Raw genomic sequence first — 20,768 nt, forward strand, 5'->3', positions numbered from 1 at the left:
AAATACAAAAGTCTTGTGATATTTAGTTTAACCAAATCAGGTATTTAAAATAATTTTTTAAGAATCAGATGGTTTATCCCATGGCAAAGATGTGGGCCATCTTTAATAAATATTTTTAGAAAACTTTCTTCAGTTAAACAAATAGAAAACTAAAGTCATTGCATTTGGGAACAGAATGCGTACCTTGACTCTAGGGGTCAAACAACAAAAAATAAGGTCAAAAATCTTCGTTATTCTGGAGTCATCTGAGTTTCAGTATTCATGTCAAAGCAGTAACTAAATTAGTATCATCTCAAAAACATTGCAAGAAATAAATGCTTTGTTTCCAGTGAGGACTTGTTCATGCTTTTATCAGCAGCAGGGTGGATTACTGTAGTGGCCTCCTCACTGGCTTTCCCAAAAAGACAATCAGACAGTTGCAGCTCATCCAGAACGCTGCGGCCAGAATTCTGACCAGAACCAGGAAATCAGAGCACATCACACCTGTCCTCAGGTCTTTACACTGGCTCCCGGTTACATTCAGAATAGATTTTAATGTATTATTACTTGTCTATAAATCACTAAATGGCCTAGGATCTCAATACATTACAGATATGCTGACTGAATACAAACCTAATAGATCACTCGATCTTTAGGATCAAATAAACTAGAAATTTCAAGAGTTCAGTCAAAGCAGGATGAATCCGCCTTCAGCTACTACACCCCTGCAGCTGTAATCAGCTTCCAGAAATGATCAGATGTGCTCCGACATTAGGCACATTCAAATCCAGCCAGAAAACATATCTGTTCAGCTGTGCCTTTACTGAATGAGCACTGTGCTACGTCTGACAGATCGCACCATTATGTCTTTCTTTTCTTTGTCATTCTTTTATAACCAGTTTTAACACATTTTAATCTGTTTTTAATTCTTTTAATCATTTTTATTTTCTTGTTTCTTTTATTCTTGTTTGTGTAAAGCACTTTGAATTACCATTGTGTATGAAATGTGCAATATAAATAAACTTGCCTTGCCTAAATGTTTAATAAATACATTTCAAATATTATTTCGAACAACTAAAGTACCACTTGCCTTAATTTAGAGAATACTTCAATATGTTTTTATATAGCAGTTTATGAAACACCACAAATTGTGCATAAAAACATGAGGATGGAAACAGAGCTAGTGTTATTTTATAGGGATAGTTCACCCAAAATGTAAACATACTCATTATTGACTCTTCCTTAAGTGGTTCCAAACCCTTCATGAGTTTCTTTCGTCTGTTGAACACACAAAGGAGATATTTTGACACAAGGGAAGTCAATGGTTGCCAGTGTTCAACAGAAGAAAGTCAAACAGGTTTGGAACAGGTAAGGTGGATTATGATGACAGAATTTTCAGTTTTGAGTGAACAATCCCTTTAAAGTCACTTATTGCATTTAAAACCAAACAAAACATGGGTGTCGCAGAGCCAACACAGCGGCCAAACCCATTTCTGAACTCACTTTGATGCCAGCTTCTTGCACTGATAATCTGCCAGCAGGTACACGTCTCCCTTATCAGTCACGCAGACAGTGGCTCCATTGCTGGCCGCCACCATAGAGATGGTCACATCCTTGTGGAGCAGAGCGGACACCTGTCGGGGAACGGTCACGCACTTCTCTCCGTTGGGCTCCAGCAGGTAACCTGGATGTATCACAATGGTTGAACCACAACTTTTCATATGGGTAGAGGCAAATGAGGTAGATGCTCCGATGAAAATGGGGGAGGATTTGCTGAGAGATTTAAGATCAGTTAAACAATCTGTTTGTCGTCTCCTCACTTCTTGGAGAATTACTATTTATATTAGACTAAAGTGCTGCATTTGATAATATGAATCAAATCACATTTTTTCTGTCATGTTGGCAACTGTGGACATTCACAAGTTTAGTTTAGGTCCTTCCGAACTATTAAACTGCTACTTAATTGGTGTAAATGAACATTGACCTATGGAAACTTATGGAGTGCCCCAAGGCTTGGTCTTAGGCCCATTGTTATTCTTGTGCTTTAGACGTTCACATTAGGAAATTTGCTTTGATAGCTTTGGTCTGTTACGTAGACCACAGCCATCTTCATATTTATTCCAGATCTGATACATTTTCTAGGGTTTATATTAGAGTTACATGATATTAGAAAAACCTGCCATTCGATATTTTGTTTTTCTGCGATAAATATTGCAATTTATACAACAGTTCTGTCAGGTTCTTGAATCTGATTGGCTGATGATAGCGGTGCGATATTCCCATAATAACAGCACTCGTACAGCCTCTTCACCCTTGTGTATTACTCCGTCGACAGAGTGACAGCAGATCAAAAAACTCACTACAGTTTGACAAATATTGCAGCTGTTGGACAACATAATGTACTTTTAAGTCTTTTTTTGAGAATGTAGTTGTTTAGATTGCAACTATGTAGTTTATTTATAAGGACAGTGCCTATTTTAGAGATTCAGCACGTTGGCAGCCATAAGATGTTGACAGAGACAACATAATAAGTCCTTAGGGGAGAAAAACTCAGTGTAAATTTCAAACCACAGCTGATCAAATCATTATAAAACAGGTAAGTGACTTTCTCGATCTCTTAATTTTGTATTGTGTAGCTTTGTTCTGCATTTATACTATAGTAATCTGGCAGTGTTTGCTTTGGCTTTATTATATATTGGGATTTTCTGCAATGGAGAAATACTGGGAAATCTTTGTAGATTGATGGCATTTCATGCCATTCAGCCTTATAATCTTAAAATGTGAGCAAAATTACATGTTTTGTCATCACTTTAGACATTACGCTACAGATTCATTCAAATACTAGCACTAAATTAATGTTAGTGAAGTAGCAGTAGGTTCTGCTGTTCTGATGTCAGCTGCAGATGGGAACGAATGGCGAAAGAAAGTAGTTCCACATATAAAAGGATTTTGAGACTCTCCGTGTTTGATTTTCTTTTTTATATGCCTGATTATGTCGTTGAACTGTTGTATAAATGCAATATCACACTCGTAGCAGTGCGATATGGCTGTATATAGTCACTGGTGAGGCACTAAGGCACTTGGCATGTTACCTCGAGCCAACACATGCCTCCCGCCAGTGCCAATATAAAGCTATGTCACACTTCTACTTTTTCGATATTGCTCATATATATAAATATATACACAATTTCACCGGATAACTTGACAACTGCTATTTGGAAAGAATGTATTAATTAGAATGATTGGCATGATTCTGTAGGGAAGTGAATCATGCATAAAATGTAATCAAAATGACAAGCAAATACAAAAAAAGCTAAGATAAAAGAGAAATAAACTATGTTTTATGGTTTTCGGGACAGTCAAATTGTACTCAGGGATCGAATTTGAATAATAAAATCTAAAATAACACTGCAAAAGTCTTTTCTGATTTAAATAATAATTTAATAAAATTTTTATGAACTTTATTAAAGTTACAAATGGTAAAATTTCTTGCGTCTACAATGCGTTTTAAACTTTCTCAGGCCTTAAAAACATGTGCAAATGAAAAACGTTCACTCTTATTTGGTTAAACTGCAATAACTATACAGTCATGTGTTTCTCCAGGTCATCTATAATCATAGCTCAACATTGCACATCCTGTGATGTGACTATTGCGCATATGCACATTACGATATTGATGCTGAAATGATATATTGTGCAGCATTAGTTTAAATGTTGGCAGACTGGAAACTTTGATGATATTTCTTACCAAGTTGGCCACCATTCAATCCTACAGTATATACAGCATCTCTGGTCCAAAGAACAGTGTGGAACCTGCCGGCTGCAACACCGATCACAGACCTCCCTTTCAAGGACTTTGATGTGACCTGTAGTCATAACAAAAGAAAAAAAAAAAAACATAAAAAAAAAACAATTGTTGAAACTACCTGTAAGAGCATGTTTCACAAAACTGAGAATTTAGAACTATTCTTGTAAATCCAAGACATTTTTTAAGGGAAAACATTTGCTTTGGTGTTTCTAACTGAATGGACGTTTGTGGAGAACACTCAATGACCAACACAAAAACAAATCAAATTCCTCCATGTGTTTCAATCCTGTTTGAGTTTTCAGTTCTGCTGAGCGTAAAAGAAGTTATACTGAAGTAGGCTTGTGCCGGTATTCGGTAATGTGATAAATCACGGTAATGAATATGCACGATATTGTTATCGTGGGCACTTCAAAATACCTTGAAAAATAATAGATCCGATAATAGATCTTAGAACGCGCATTAGCTTATTTTCCATCAACCGCTTGAAGAAACACTGTGTATATGCTGCGCAGAACTGATGCGCACTCTGATGTAAACAATGCCCACATGTAGAAGCACTGTGTGCATGCAGTGCGCACCGCCGCTGCCATCGCACTATAATCCTCACACGAAGAAGAAGCATGGCGGAAGGAGGAACGCTGCCGACAATTTATCCCCCTTCAGCTTATTTTCCATCAACCGCTTGAAGAAACACTGTGTATATGCTGCGCAGAACTGATGCGCACTCTGATGTAAACAATCCCCGCATGTAGAAACACTGTGTGCACGCAGTGCGCGCCGCCGCTGCCACCGCTCTCTAATCCTCACACGAAGTAGAAGCATGGCGGAAAGAGGAACGCTGCCGACAATTTATCCCCCTTCAAAAAGGGTAAAGTCAGAGGTTTGGAAATATTTTGGGTTCCAAAAAAATGCAGAGGGATTGCTGATCGAAGACGGTTTCCCTTTGCACATTCACTTTGATATAATTGCTCAAGTTTACTTTTACATTGTGTATTGTTTTATTTATATTTATTTGTATTTAAATGTTTGAAGTACTTTTAGTTAATTAAAAAGTTATTAAAGTTACTAAGTTGACGAAACTGAAGTTTTTTGTGTTTTTTTTACCTGTTTCTCTAGTAAAATTACAATATCGTGATAATACCGTATACCGTGATAAAAGCTCAATCAATTAATCGCAGCATGAAAATGTGATACCGGCACATGCCTATACTGAAGTATGTTGGAAAAACAGCCACTGACTTAGCATTTAGTTTCTACATTGGGCTCACATGGCTGCTGTTTTCAAACATCCTTAAAAAAAAAGTCTTGTTTTGTGTTAAAAACAAGAAAGAAATTGATAAAGTTTAGAACCCCTTTTCTAGGTGTGAGTAAATGGTGAGGAAATGTAAGGTTCTGAGTGAACCATCCTTTTAAAGATTCAAGACACCCTGGAGAACTTTTTTTTTTGAGATTTTAACAGATTTGTTTGTGAGCATCAGTTAAGACAACGTTAGCACCTGTCAGCTTTAATTTCATCTTCCGACTTTAAAATCATTACTGGAGCGGGATCAAAATCGTTGATGTAGCAAGCATCTGCCAGTGGAGTGATGACCCGTCGGTTTCTCATTGTTATTTATAGTTAAGTTTTTTTATCCTATGAGAAGACCCTGATTTTTACTTCTTCATGACTGCACGTGATTTCCAATGACAGACTAATATGGACAAACCACAAACCCTTTAAGCTGTGAGACATGCAGTATTTAGCGGTTCATGAAGGCTTATATGGGTTTGTTTTCATGATCCACAGAGTTTGTTGCATGGCTTTCTCCGTGATGCTGTCAGGGCCAACACAGCCAACCTGTTGGTGTGCAGCAAGCATTTTTGTCGAGAGAGCTGTACGAAAATTGGAGAACGGCAGACTTTGTCTTTTATCAGTTGAGTTTGTTACCATTCAGACACATCGCCTATATCTGTGCTGCTGTGTACTTCCGTGTTTAAAATCCTCCAGATTACCGGCAGGGTTAACGGTTGGAATAGATATGGCAAGAGACATGCTGCTATCCACGTTGTCAACATTCATAACTGGGAATTCATAACCCTTTAATTACTTTTCTTTTCTGAATGATCTTTACTGGTGTGAGACCTGTCACTAAGATGAAATCCATCGATAGAAAACCACGCTAATTTAAATGAATTCCCTTTGGAAAAACAATAAATACATTTTTTTAAATAAATAAAGCTTCTACTTCATGACGATGTTATGTCTCAAAAACACACATAAATAAAATAATAAAAATAATAAAAATATGAAATATTTAAAAAATCTAATTAATCACACACCTGTCAGCTTTAATTTCATCTTCCGACTTTAAAATCATTACTGGAGCGGGTCAAAATCGTTGATGTAGCACGCATCTGCTAGTGGAGTGATGACCCGTCGGTTTTTTCATTGTTATTTATAGTTAAGTTTTCTTATCCTATGAGAAGACCCTGCTTCTTACTTCTTCATGACTGCGCGTGTTTTCCGATGACAGACTAATATGGACAGACCACAAACCCTTTAAGCTGTGAGGCATGCAGTATTTAGCGCTTCATGAAGGCTTATATGGGTTTGTTTTCATGATCCACAGAGTTTGTTGCATGGCTTTCTCCGTGATGCTGTCAGGGCCAACACAGCCAACCTGTTGGTGTGCAGCAAGCATTTTTGTCGAGAGAGCTGTACGAAAATTGGAGAACGGCAGACTTTGTCTTTTATCAGTTGAGTTTGTTACCATTCAGACACATCGCCTATATCTGTGCTGCTGTGTACTTCCGTGTTTAAAATCCTCCAGATTACCGGCAGGGTTAACGGTTGGAATAGATATGGCAAGAGACATGCTGCTATCCACGTTGTCAACATTCATAACTGGGAATTCATAACCCTTTAATTACTTTTCTTTTCTGAATGATCTTTACTGGTGTGAGACCTGTCACTAAGATGAAATCCATCGATAGAAAACTACGCTAATTTAAATGAATTCCCTTTGGAAAAACAATAAATACATTTTTTTAAATAAATAAAGCTTCTACTTCATGACGATGTTATGTCTCAAAAACACACATAAAATAAAATAATAAAAATAAATAAAAATATGAAATATTTAAAAAATCTAATTAATCACACACCTGTCAGCTTTAATTTCATCTTCCGACTTTAAAATCATTACTGGAGCGGGTCAAAATCGTTGATGTAGCACGCATCTGCTAGTGGAGTGATGACCCGTCGGTTTTTCATTGTTATTTATAGTTAAGTTTTCTTATCCTATGAGAAGACCCTGCTTCTTACTTCTTCATGACTGCGCGTGTTTTCCGATGACAGACTAATATGGACAGACCACAAACCCTTTAAGCTGTGAGGCATGCAGTATTTAGCGCTTCATGAAGGCTTATATGGGTTTGTTTTCATGATCCACAGAGTTTGTTGCATGGCTTTCTCCGTGATGCTGTCAGGGCCAACACAGCCAACCTGTTGGTGTGCAGCAAGCATTTTTGTCGAGAGAGCTGTACGAAAATTGGAGAACGGCAGACTTTGTCTTTTATCACTTGAGTTTGTTACCATTCAGACACATCGCCTATATCTGTGCTGCTGTGTACGTCTGTGTTTAAAATCCTCCAGATTACCGGCAGGGTTAACGGTTGGAATAGATATGGCAAGAGACATGCTGCTATCCACGTTGTCTGCATTCAGATCTGGGGATTTATAACCCTTTAATAACTTTTCTTTTCTGATTGATCTACTGATGTGAGACCTGTCACTAAGATGAAATCCACCGATAGAAAACCACGCTAATTTAAATGAATTCCCTTTGGAAAAACAATAAATACATTTTTTTAAATAAATAAAGCTTCTACTTCTTGACGATGTTATGTCTCAAAAACACACATAAAATAAAATAATAAAAATAAATAAAAATATGAAATATAATTTTAAAAATCTAATTAATCAAAACAAAAACTGCATCAAAATTTAATTAAATACAATAAAAAAATGAGAAAAAAAAATGTAACAGATATTTTTAAATCTAATGAATTAAAATAAAATAAAAGAAATAAAATATTATTTAGAAATACACTTTTTTTCCTAAGATTTTTTTTAAAGAAATTAAAAGGAATTTTAGATTTCTCCGTGTGGATGCGGCCCAAGGCTGACTGACCTGTTTGGGAACTGGGCTGGAAGTAGGAGGAGGTCCGAGACCCAGCTGATGGTGGGCGTTAAGCCCAAAAGTGTAGACGTACCCTTCCTCAGTCAGAACCACAGTGTGATCTCGCGCCGCTGCAATCTGTGAACAATGATGAGACAGAAGCCCCTCCACCATCCGAGGAACCTTCGATATAAAACACAAAATACCAAACTTTAGAAATACAGCAGAGGCAGAAATATTTTCATTACCTCAGGCTAAATCGACTTACCAGATAAGTGTTTTCGTCACCATGTCCGAGTCGCCCACCCTGTCCATGTCCACATGTGTACACTTGACCCTTCTGGGACAGGAAGACAGAGTGGAACTTACACAGCACCACCTCAAAAAAAAAAAAAAAAAACATTTAATTATCATCAGCATCATCAAACTATTAAACTCATTCATTCATTTTCCTTCGGCTTAGTCCCTTCATTAATCAGGGGTCACCAACTTATCTAGCATAAGTTTTACACAGTGGATGCCCTTCCAGGCGCAACCCAGTACTGGGAAACACCCATACACACTCATTCACACACATACACTACGGACAATTTAGTTTGTTTAATTCACCTATACCACATGTCTTTGGACTGTGGGGGAAACCGGAGCACCCAGAGAAAACCCACACCAACAGGAGGAGAAACATGCACACTTCACACAGAAATGCCAGGGGACCCAGCCGGTTCGAGTCCAGCAACCTTCTTGCTGTGAGGTGACGGTGCTAACCACTGCGCCACCATGTCTGCCCCAAACAAATTTTTCACATTTTTGCATTTAATTACCTAAAATAAACAAACTTTAGCATGTAACATTTTTTGTAGAATTTGCATTTATAGCAATAAACAACTGCACTGTGTTTTGGAAAGTTTTGCTGCGTAAGTTATAAAAAGGCTTAATCAGTAAAAGCTTGTGACATCCTCCAAGTGAGGTCACTTCCTCTGGCGAGAAACTCCGGAAGGCATTGAGGCATGTCATTATTCTTCTCTCATTAAAGGCCGTTCATAAATCATGTCTAAAAACATGTGAAAGCTTTTTCCTTCATTTTCAACACGCTTTGTGCTTGCGCTCCTTGTCATGTCGATGCTCGGAGACCATCAATCTTTTCTCTGAGGATGACACACTAGCAAAACATTGCTGCAGCTCTGATACAAGTTTTATTTGTGGAGAAAATTAAAATATTTGGGTGTTCTGTGTTTTTCTGAGGTAATTACTTTACCAAAATGTACAGTATATATTTAATACAAAGCATGAAGCTGATCGGTCAGTTCAGTTCAGAAGTTGAGATGTTTTCAACTAGGTGGTCTTGGAATATGCGAGTGCGTCACACCTTTGCTTACAATACACCAAACTTTTTCGGCGCTCCCAGTTGACACGATATGTGAACGGCCTCTAAATTGTACAAAATGTTTAGCATACACCAATAGTAGATTCATTATGCGCAACTCGTTTACTGCGATATTTCAGTGCATTTCTAATACACTTTTTAAAAACAATATTATGAGACTGCAAAAATTTGTTTTAGACATGCCATGTGGCGTCTGGTTTGAGGTTAGCATCTTGAGATAAACACAAAATGGTGGACAAATGTCAACTCTGTTATGGTCAACATTGTTAGTGGTTTACCAACAAGTTACACAACAATTAGAAACATAATCAAATGTTCCCTTCTACATTTAGTGCATTAGGAAGGAACATAGAAAATGTTATCTGACTAACACTTAGCAGCTAAATATGTCTGGGAATATATTCACAGGCTTTTATTCTCATACATGAATGCGTCTGAGTGTTCTAATTGGCTAAAGTAGACATCTTACGTCAGCGCAGTCTAGACGTGAACGTGCTCTATCCAGCAATCTTCCTTGTCCAAATTACCAGTAATGTTATAACTTCTCTTTCCTGGAAAATATTCAATTCAATTCAATTCAATTCACCTTTATTTGTATAGCGCTTATACAATGTAGATTGTGTCAAAGCAGCTTCACATAAAAGGTCACAGTAAATAGGAACAGTGTAGTTCAGTTTGTAGTGTTTAAGTTCAGTTCAGTTGAGCTCAGTTCAGTGTGGTTTAATAATCACTACTGAGAGTCCAAATATTGAAGGACAAATCCAACAATGCGCAGCTCTACAGATCCCGAACCATGCAAGCCAGTGGCGACAGCGGAGAGGGGAAAAAAACTTCACTAATGGCGGAAGTGAAGAAAAAAAACCTTGAGAGAAACCAGGCTCAGTTGGGCACGACCATTTTAATTCCTCCGCTGGCCAAACGTCTTGTGCAGAGCTGCAGTCTCAGTGGCGGAGGCTGGAAGCTGGCCTCAGCGAAGACTCGTCTGTCTCTGGAGCGTCACAGGAATCAGTCTCATGTTCAGATATGGTATTGTTCAGGTATTCAGAACAAATTTACCGGTATTTTCAAAAAGGCCCTGTTCAAATACTGTGTATGTGTGAAAGGGGCTAATGACGTGTAGCGCAAGCTCTGTGATTAGTCAGCTTAATATCAGTGACGAGTGTGGGTGGGACTGAGAGCCGCGAGCTCGATGGAGCAAGTGTTTACAAGTGTTGAGTCCCGTCATGGAGCTTAGACCCACACGGAATGATTAGACCCACACGGAATCTGTGCGTGGAGAAGATTCCACAGATTCCAACGATTTTTAGCCCATCATTGAGTCTATTTATTTACTTGTAAATGTGTGTAAATTTATATTTATTCAGTTTTTATGTTAATTCCAGTAATATTACTGACTTATATAAAAGACTTTATATAAGACTATAAACTATATATAGACTATATATATATATATATATATATATAGAAAGACTAATATATATATATATATATATATATATATATATATATATATATATATATATATATATATATATATATATATATTCATTTGACTCATTTACAACACACTTTGTATAGTAATATTTTCTGTCTTTTAGTGGATATATTATATGAGAGACTTGCTCTGTTTACCAGATAAGTGGATCTAATTGGATTTGCATTGTAAACATTAAATAAAAAAGTTAAAAAGGTATTTTTTTACTTCATATATTACATTTTTTGTTGCGATACTCCAAAAATAATTTCACATAATTTCTTATAAAATTCTGTGCAAAAACAGCAAAAAATGTCACCATTTATGATTAAACGTTGCACATCAGTGGTTCCTGCCTCTAAATGTGCGAGTTTAGCTACTCGTACATTAAGGTAGCGTTCAGAAAAAAAAAAAAAACCCAGTGAAAAAACTCGACACAGAGGAACATAATAACCTACTGCCAGCTAGCATTTCGGAAGTGTTATTGCAGAGCAACACAAACAACACTCAGAAGTATAAATGCACGGTTACACAAGGCAGACGCCGTGGGTCAAGGCAATCACTCGACGCAGAAGTATAAATCAGACTTAAAGCAGTGGACATTGTGGATTGAGACACCTTCATGAAGCACATACCTTTGAGGCAATGTCAAATATGATATCATAGGAGATTATCGGTCGATTAAAAAAAACAGAGCCCAACAAGAAAGCGGCAGGCCAGAATGAACCAGCTGCGTTGTGCTCATCATGAGGGCTTGACTTTTAGCCATGACAGCTCTGCCCTTTCTGTGGGATGGATGCCAGCGATGGATCAGCTCAGAGTCGGCTACAGCCGTGCAGGGGTGCCAAGGTCAACATCATCACTAATTTAACACTCCTCAAGGTCCAAACAGAAGCAAGAGATGTTCTGTAAAGCGTCCAAACTCTGCGCTCAAAGAACTGACTGGCACCTGCTCTCGCCCGCTGCCATACACATGCGTTCGCAGCGCTTATTTAATCTGCTGCCATTATTCCTGAATGAATATTTTAATATTTAACTGAAAGCATCTGCAGAACAGAGCGGCGGGTCACAATGCGCTCTCTTTCCATGTAAAGGGGGGCATCAAAGTGCCGATGAAAGGGTCGGGAAACACGATCCGCCATCACAATGAGCATTGTAAAATTAAAAGGACTGCGCTGCACTTCAGAAATTAATTAGATGAATGTAAGTACATACACTAACTCAACAATGACATGCAAAATGCGTCTTTTCAGGGGCCAGACGCGAGCTTTAAATGATTGACGGATTTGGTTACTAAGTTCACATTAATCATGTCTTTAACTTCTTCTCCTTTCAAAAATGTCCAAATCCCAAATGAAAGGGTGACAATGGGATCATGCAACACTACTGGATCACATTTCCACATCCACATATGAGCACATGCTGGTTATCAATCCAAAATGCAAATGAGTCCTCGCTTTGACCATGGAAAAAAGGGAAACTTATCCACCGTTAAAAGCATGATGTTGGCATGAGCCAAGCTTTCAGGGTCAACTATGCCAAAGCAGTGAAAGTCACCCTAGCGTTCACCGATAGCCCGTTTCCATCAGCATGAACAAGGTGCCAGTTCAGAGCCAGTGCTATAGGTTCTTACTAGTCCAATAGGACTTAAAGGGATTATTCAACCAAATTAAATTTATCTCTACATTTATTCTCCCTCATGTGGTTCTACTCCTTGAGATTCTTTCTTCTGTTAAACACAAAACAAGACATTGTGTTTCTCAATTCCAAGAATGCTGAGAACATACTCGTGTTCTTGTCGAGGCCGTTCTTGCCAAGTTACCCCGAAAGAACGAACTCGGGAAAGCACTAGAACAGAGAACGCGTCCTGTGAGAAATGAGACGCTGCGTTTTCCTGATGGCAGTGTTAATTTTGGCAGCAAATTTTGATTTAGTTTTATTAAAATATATTTGGTTTAATTTAAATGTAATTTTATTACATTACTTATTTATACAAAATATTGTAATGTAAAATAAATAAAACTGTATCGTTAAAATATAGCCTTTTCATTGAAGACCAAAAATTGGCATTGTTTATTTATATCATAAGTAATATGAAAAATTCTGTGTCACAATCAATGCACATTTAAAAACAGTAGCCATACTGAAAATGCAGAAGTGTGGAAATATTTAGCAAACCCTTTATTAGTAAACTACTAGTTTCTTTTCTCTTTTTTTTTTTTTTTTTTTGAATATTATATTTTTATTTTCTTAAAGCAACACAGAGCAATACAAAAAGCAACAACAATTACGAAGAAAAAAGAAAAAGCAAACAAAAAAACTGAACAAAAAAATGACAAAAGACAGAAAAAAAAGATTTTAAAACCATTATTACATCAGTTCCTATTATACATGGGTCAACAATGTTACACATGTTGCCAGTAGGCACAGGCAAGAAGGTAATCTTGCAGACCATGACAGTGTTATACCTTTAAACTGTTATCCTGGGCATTTGACAAATAACTAAAAAAGGGTTTCCAGGTGGCTTCGAAGCCAGTAATGTTATCAAAAAGGCTTTGTCTTAGTCTCTCTAAATGTAAAGTGATAAAGAATTCTGAAAGCCATGATTTAAAAAAGAGGTTTTGATGCCTTTTTCCACAAACAAAGAATTTTTTTTAGATATCACCATTCCATATTGGACAGCTTTTTTAAAATTGATTACTGAACTCATCAACTCAATCAACTACTAGTCTTTTTAACCAGTCTGTTGAACAGTTTCAAGCCATTAAATCATTGATAGGGCTTAAAATAGTTAAAGTCCACTTTTCAATGTCAGTCTACCAAGCTTTACTCTTGTAGTTGGTGTTATAGTAGCTGGAACCCAGCTATAGCACTGATTAAATAAGTGTCATTTGACTGGCAAATGATAATGTTTTACATATAATACATCCCTCAATCACATTTTTGTTTTGTTAATATTAGTCAAAGAAAATGTTAGTATATTTTCATTATAGTTGTCATCATCATCACTTAATTTTCAGTGATTTCGTTTTTGTCGGTATAAACTTGTTCGTCACCAAAATTATGATGAAAATATTTCATCAACGAAATTAACACTGCCTGATGTTCACATGACCTTCACGTATTTTTAACAGAAAATTATTTAAACATTACAGCATTCTCATTCTCAGCATCTCAACTTCAATAATAAATCTATATAAAATCCTGCGCTTCCCACCTCATTTATTACTGAGACTTCTCAAACGAATTTTGCACTCAAGTCTGCATCCGCAATATCAAGAACGCATTCGGGCACTTTCACGTGCCCTTTATTCCTGCAGTCTTGAGTTTTGGAACTGAACTTTATCGGTTAATGATGATGTTACACGAGAACACGAGGACGCAAGAACGTCAAATAATTCAAATAATGAAGGGTGAGAAATGGGTGAACTATTCCTTTAAGAACCACTACTCTAGGTTCATAGCTAGTGTTTTGGGTGCCGAAAGACCAAAATTTGGCTTCAAAACAGCACTGGAAAGTCCTTGGTGAAAAAGAGTAGTGACATCTGCAACACGTGCAAGTTCCAGCACAAAGAGAGTCTCTCCAACAGCAGGAAGGTCATTTTCATCCTTGAGGGAATTCATTTTCAAGAGCAATTTACAGGGAAACAAAGAGGTCTAAGTTTCCTCAGGAGGTTTGCAAAGACCCTTTGAGATGTTTGTTCTTAAGCAGGTCCCAGTGAGGAGCCTGTTATCAAGACAACACCAGCAGGTCCTCTGTTTTTTTTCATCGTTCTCTTGTTGTCACACACAACCCTGGGGAGATTTAGGCCCTGCTAGACTGAATGCACCATGAGGAATCCAGAGGAGGATTCAAAAAGCTATATGCCTCATCAGCAGAAATAATCCAGATAGACGTGGAGAAATAAAATTAAAAATACCTGTGGGGGGTGGGTTTTTTTGGTAAAAGCATGGTAAAAGTTTTTATTTTTTTTATTTTTTTGCCTAGCCTGTTTTTCCTCCATTGTATGTTGAATGAGTCAGGTCACTGTGACAGTCTTTAAAGTTTTATTAGTTCCCCTGTTATCTTTTAAGTGCAGATGTTGTCAGTGCAACACTCCTAAGTGTAAATCTGGGATAATGCAGATGTCTGAGGGACTCCATTTTGTTGATTAGATCAGTGTGGGTGAAACTTCACAGTCCATACAAGAGCCTTTGATCTTTTTATTCGATTTACATTCTTTGTTCAAATGTTCATGCTAATTCTTTGTCTCCATCTTTAAGCACAGCCCCCTAACAACTATTTAAAATACAGTGTAAGGGGCGGTTCACACAGAATGCGTTTTTCCTCTCCAACATGCTACTTTTTTATAGAGTGGAGGAACTATGACCTCAATTTGTATGCAAAAACTCAAAAGCGAGTTAGCATTTTAGCAGTTCTGCTTCCCTTGTCTCAAAGTCAATGGTTTTTTTTAATGGGATTTCAGTAAAATTGCTTAAATAAGGTCTGTGGCTAACACAAACTCAAGATACTTTCACGTTTTGTTCTACGACATAAAACACATCAGTTACATCACACTCTTGATTTTCTAAATCGGTTACGCTTCTTTAAAAAGACGGTTGCTATCAAGTTGCTAAAAGGGACTACATGCGGTGTCGTAGACATTATACGTCATTGAGCTGAACTAGTCTGGAACGCAGCCCGCTTGTGTTGGGCATTTGGATTCGTCTAAGTATTTTCATGAATAGTATTTTATAGTTTGTAGTATTTTTCTAATTGGGAATTCATATTGTGTGTGTAGATAATCCCTTCACTTGTAAAGACCATCAAGACATTAAATTGTTGATCCTTTATATTAATTAAACGATATTACGAAGATACTGCTCATCAATGCAGCCTGTCTCTTTCCTGCTCTCAGTAATGCAAACGTGTGAATAAATGTGTAAAAATACATGCATTTTAACTGTCATTTTACTGCAAAACTGCAATATTTACACTCCACCATAAAATGTATAGCATATGTGACTGTATGGGCTGCTTTTCACTGTACTTCGTGACAAAAAAGAACATTGAATGTTGTTCTGTACCCATGATGGGACTTGCAGGCGATTAGACTTGTCCCTCACTCCTCATTTCTGTCGTCTAAGGTAAGCCGGCTGTGTGCACGCGAGCGATACACTGATTTAAATATGTCTGATGATAATACTATGTAGGCACCTTTACACGAACAGTTTTAAAACTTTTACAACAACCGTAAAGTAAAACAAAATGTATTTCCTACGTAAAAAACTATCCAAAACGCACGTAGGTCTATGTGTTTTTGCGTATTTATTTGTTTATAATATATAGCGTGGATTATAATATAATAAACCGAGAGAATAAATCTTTGTCATGGATCATATTTCTAAAAATAAGCTTGAAAAGTTAGCAGGTTGGTGCTGACGTCACAGGCGAGCGCCCCGAAAGCAGTTTAGTGTGTTTATACCCTAATGTTAGCTTTTCAATTCTTGCGTTCGCATTTAAGATACAAAAATGCTAAAAGTTGTATTTTTATGTGAGGATTATCCTGCTGGACAAAACGTGTAAGTGTAATGATCTGTGTTTGAACACAGAGCTTATTATTTGAAATCTTCGAAAAAGCCTATGGGAAAATGCTATGGGGATTTTATCGAGGGAACCAGTTTTATGCTAGCAGCCGAATCGCCTACAAGGTGACGTCATAGTTCCTCCACTCTATTGTTTTTCAATGTAAACATGCTCTGGACGGAAGTTTGAGAGCATTACGCTAATGCCTCGCATCTTCTGAAGCATCGCACATGCGAGTGCTGCGTTTTTTAGAGGCATTGTTGAAAGATCTTCAACTTTCACACGCAATGCAGCTCATCACCATCACGTCCAAAAGCAGTGGACCAATCAGATGAATTTGGCGGCAGGGCCACCCTAAGTGGCAGATCACCCCAAAGCATTTTTCTCACTCATAAGCCCCTTGCACACAGTGATCCAGGTAAACATCCAGAAAAATCGCAGTTCACACAGGCAAGGACGATCTGGAATTTTTCCAGAAAAGACACACATCCTTTCCAAAATACCGGCAAATTCTGACATCATTAACCAGAAATGAGCTTTAAACAGCTGCGCTTGTATTTGTAAACATGGAAGGAGTCCGGCTTTTGTTGATGGTTTCACTTTTATTTAAAGCATTAGCATTCATGCAGCAGCTTTTGTGCCAGAGACATCCAAAGGCTGAAGCGCGAGCCGCATTTGAGTACATTGCAAATTCTGTGGCTGGATAAGTATTGCATGGTTTCCGCTACATTCATTCTTCCATGGCGGGGCACCACACCAAAATTCATCATCCACGGCTACATTACAGCTTGTCATTCAAAACATTCAGACATTTTTGTAAATAGCAGTTTATAATCGTACCAAAACAAGGTTAAAAGGTAAGTGAATTATAACAGCATGAATTTTTTTTGTAATTGTTGTAGTGCTGTGCATTATTTGTTTAACCCTTTAACTGACAGGTGCACGACGCGTGAGGCCAGCAAACACGACATAGCTTTCAGTTTAGATGAACACAGTTTCCATAATTATACTTTATAGATAAAGGTCTATGGTTCTGTATACAATGACTTTATCTTGCTGGAGTGTATGGCCTTTTCACTTTACTTCAGGATGCATTAACGCCATTCTGTAGGTCTATTAGAGACATTCATAAATTTTCCTAGCAAATCTAATAAATGTTGGAGACATACTGGTTACATAAATGCGCTAAATCGCACTTCAGCAGTGTTTATTTGAGAGCGCACAAGAAAATCTACACTTCAGCAGCGTATATTTGAGGCCGTGCAAGAAGTTTTGTGCACAAGCAGAGGAAATCGGCGCTCGATCACAGAGATTGACATGCTCGTATTACATAAATGTGATCTCGACTTGTAATACTGCGCTCACGAAATTTGTCATTGAATTAACGCCACAGGTAAATGGTAGACCTGTGTAAAAGGCCAAACCAAGTCTGTCGCCAAAGCTGGAAAAAATCATTGCGGAAACACTGTATTGTGAACAACTTCGATGAAAACATATGAAGGAACACTTCAGCATATTGTGATGTACATAATATGCGTGTGTGCTGGCACTCACCAGCCGCTTCACGTGTACACGAATCAAGCAACTGAAGCAGAGCTTGAAGGTAAACAAACAACGGTTTATCATAAGCAATTTATCGATACTTTTTTCCACAGTTGGCATTAAGGAACATAGAAACGTTATCTGACTAACATCTAGCAGCTAAATGTGTTTGAAAAAAATATTCAAAGGCTTTTATTTTCATAAACAGCACAGATGTGGATGTGTCTCAATGTTCTGATTGGCTGGAGCAGACATCTCACGTCAGTGTGTTCCAAACATGAACGCTCTTTCCAGCTATTTTTCTTTCTGCGTCAGAGATGGCAAAAGTAAACCCATCTTTTACTCAAGTAAAAGTACAGACACTCATGTTTAAAATGACTAAAGGTTTTAAAATGAATTTTGCTTTCATAATAATGAATCTTTCGTAATATTTACCTATTTAAGTTAAACGTAAAATTGCTTTTGCATAAAATGTAAAGTCCACTGGAGTCCGCACGTGTGCCTATTGCATAATCTGCGCAGGTAGCAGCACTATCCCACCTCAGTCAATTTAAAACACTGGGGAAAAAAACATATGTGGATGTTGTTGCTTCACGACCGTGCCTTGAAGAGAAAAGCTATAACTGCTTGACAAAATAATATATCGATTGAATCAAAAAGATCAAGTCACAAAACACATTAAAACAAAAGTAACGAGCCCGATTTAAAAATGTAAGGAGAAGAAAGTACAGATATTTGTGTAAAAATGTAAGGAGTAAAAGTAAAAAGTTGTCAGAAAAATAAATAGTGGAGTAAAGTTCTGATACCAGAAATATATCTACTTAAGTACAGTAATGAAGTATTTGTACTTTGTTACTTCCCATCTCTGTTCTGCATTCACACAGAGCAGCATTCCAGGAAATTACTGGAACAAATTTACCGGTGTTTACAAAAAGGGCCTGTTCATACATGATCCCTTTCCAGAAAATTGCCGGTAATTTCCCGGAAAGGTCTGCATGTGTGAAAAGGGCTATAGACACGTTGTTTGAATGGTTTTCTAATGGCCGTAAGCGTTTTGTGCACTTTGCATTTTAACTACCTGCTACACCACACATTTTTTAAATCACGCTCTGTGCATCTGAAAAAAATAAAAGTCAACTATGAGCATAAAAAGCATGCAATGCCGCATCTATTTTCACTGTCCAATCAAAGGAAAGCAGATGCGAGGTTTCCATTAAGGAGACAGCAGTGTACACCTCTCATTCTCTATAATAAAGGACAGAGCAAGTGCTCTCTGTCTGTTCATTATTATTTTGCAGTTTCTGCTAATAATACAATTATAACTTCTAATATTACAATTATAACTAATATTATAATTTTAACAGCAGTGCTCGTGCACAATAAGCAGCTGATTTAAAAGGGCACCTATGGTGAAAAATCTACTTTTCAAGCTGTTTGGACAGAAATGTGTGTAAGTATAGTGTATAAACTGTCATATTGGGGTGATATAAACACACCCAGTCCTTTTTGTTCAAATTTAACAACATAAAAACGGTGGACCAATTGGAGCTGTTTTCAGATCGACCGCAACTTTAAGTAGGAGTGCGGTCCCCCCGCCCACCAATATTGATTGACAGCTGTGCGCATAAACATGTACGGTAGTCACGTGTATAATCATATAATCAAGAGAGGACGAGCGCAAAGCAGCCGGGAATAAAAGGTCTGTTCAGTTCGCTAGAATCATCAATCATCATCAAACAAGATCAAGAGTGAGTTTCTCAAGTTTAAAATGTTTTAAAACAGTGCATGTGTGTAATGAATTACAGCGATTTACTTCATCTTTACTTCATCAGCACAGCCGCGTGTCAGAAAATTATGAAGGAAGACGCTTCAATCGCGGTTTGTGGACGTTAAATCAGGTTTATTTTGTACATTAATATAAGAGATATTCATACAGCAGTGGATATTACCAGTATCATGTCACATATGCGTGCAAAAGAGTGCAAAGCTTACTGTGCTCTCTCTCTCTCTCTCTGTGTGTGTGTCTGCGTGTCTGAGCTATGTGTGTGTGAGTATATGTCTGCGCTACGTTTGTGTGTGTGTGTGTGTGTGTGTGTGTGTGTGTGTGTGTATGTGTGTGTCTGCGCTATGTGTTTGTGTCCTTGCTGTGTGTGTGCGTGAACTTTGTAATGACATTGTGTGAGACTCATTGTTGCAAATCCACAAAAAAATGCATCAAATACTGATAGTTAAAGTCCTTACTGTAGTATTTCTCACAAACGTTACGCGAGATCTGTTTCCTGAGGCAGCCGAGGGCGGCGATTGCTGACAGGAACGTGGGAACGGTGGGCGGGGAGGACTAGCCTTAAAGGCCTAGTACAAAAAAAAACAGCAAAACCTTTTTTCTAGCTATAATATAGACACTTCAAACAGCTATAATAAATAATCTGATGGGTGTTTTGAGCTGAAACTTTACAGACACATTCTGGGGACACAAAAGACTTATATTAAATATGAAAAAAGGGGTAACCTATGCGCCCTTTAATGGTTGCCTCGCAATACTGCCTTTTTTGTTGACAAAAAAAAAAAAAAAAAGAGCACTGCATTTTTTATGTCGTAGGCATGGGATTTAAATTCCCACCTAAAGTATCACGGTCACAAAAAAATAAATAAAAAAATGCATATAAATCAAAATATTGACATCGTGTGTAAAATTATAGCGTGCAAAAGCAAAAACTAAACATAAAATAAGAAACAACAAGGTCACGTACAGAAAGAATATGATTGTGAATCAAAAATGAAAATGTGTTTAGACAAAACCAGTTTTTCTGGAAAAGACCGTAAGCACATAAAACATTCAAATATTGATTTACGCA

General features: G+C 37.4%; 1 protein-coding gene across 2 annotated transcripts in view; it reads right to left on the bottom strand.

The window, feature by feature from the left end:
• Positions 1 to 20,768, bottom strand: part of ibtk (inhibitor of Bruton agammaglobulinemia tyrosine kinase) — a 60,305-nt gene that overhangs the window by 28,102 nt on the left and 11,435 nt on the right. For both annotated transcript variants that reach the window (XM_056474841.1, XM_056474840.1), the window contains exons 5-8: positions 8,216 to 8,326; positions 7,960 to 8,130; positions 3,728 to 3,845; positions 1,483 to 1,663 (exon numbers count right to left, since the gene is read on the bottom strand). In XM_056474841.1, coding sequence (XP_056330816.1) covers positions 1,483 to 1,663; positions 3,728 to 3,845; positions 7,960 to 8,130; positions 8,216 to 8,326 — 581 coding nt within the window. The remainder of the gene's footprint in view (positions 1 to 1,482; positions 1,664 to 3,727; positions 3,846 to 7,959; positions 8,131 to 8,215; positions 8,327 to 20,768) is intronic.

This window comes from Danio aesculapii, chromosome 16 (genome assembly GCF_903798145.1).
Source record: "Danio aesculapii chromosome 16, fDanAes4.1, whole genome shotgun sequence".
Taxonomy (NCBI): domain Eukaryota; kingdom Metazoa; phylum Chordata; class Actinopteri; order Cypriniformes; family Danionidae; genus Danio; species Danio aesculapii.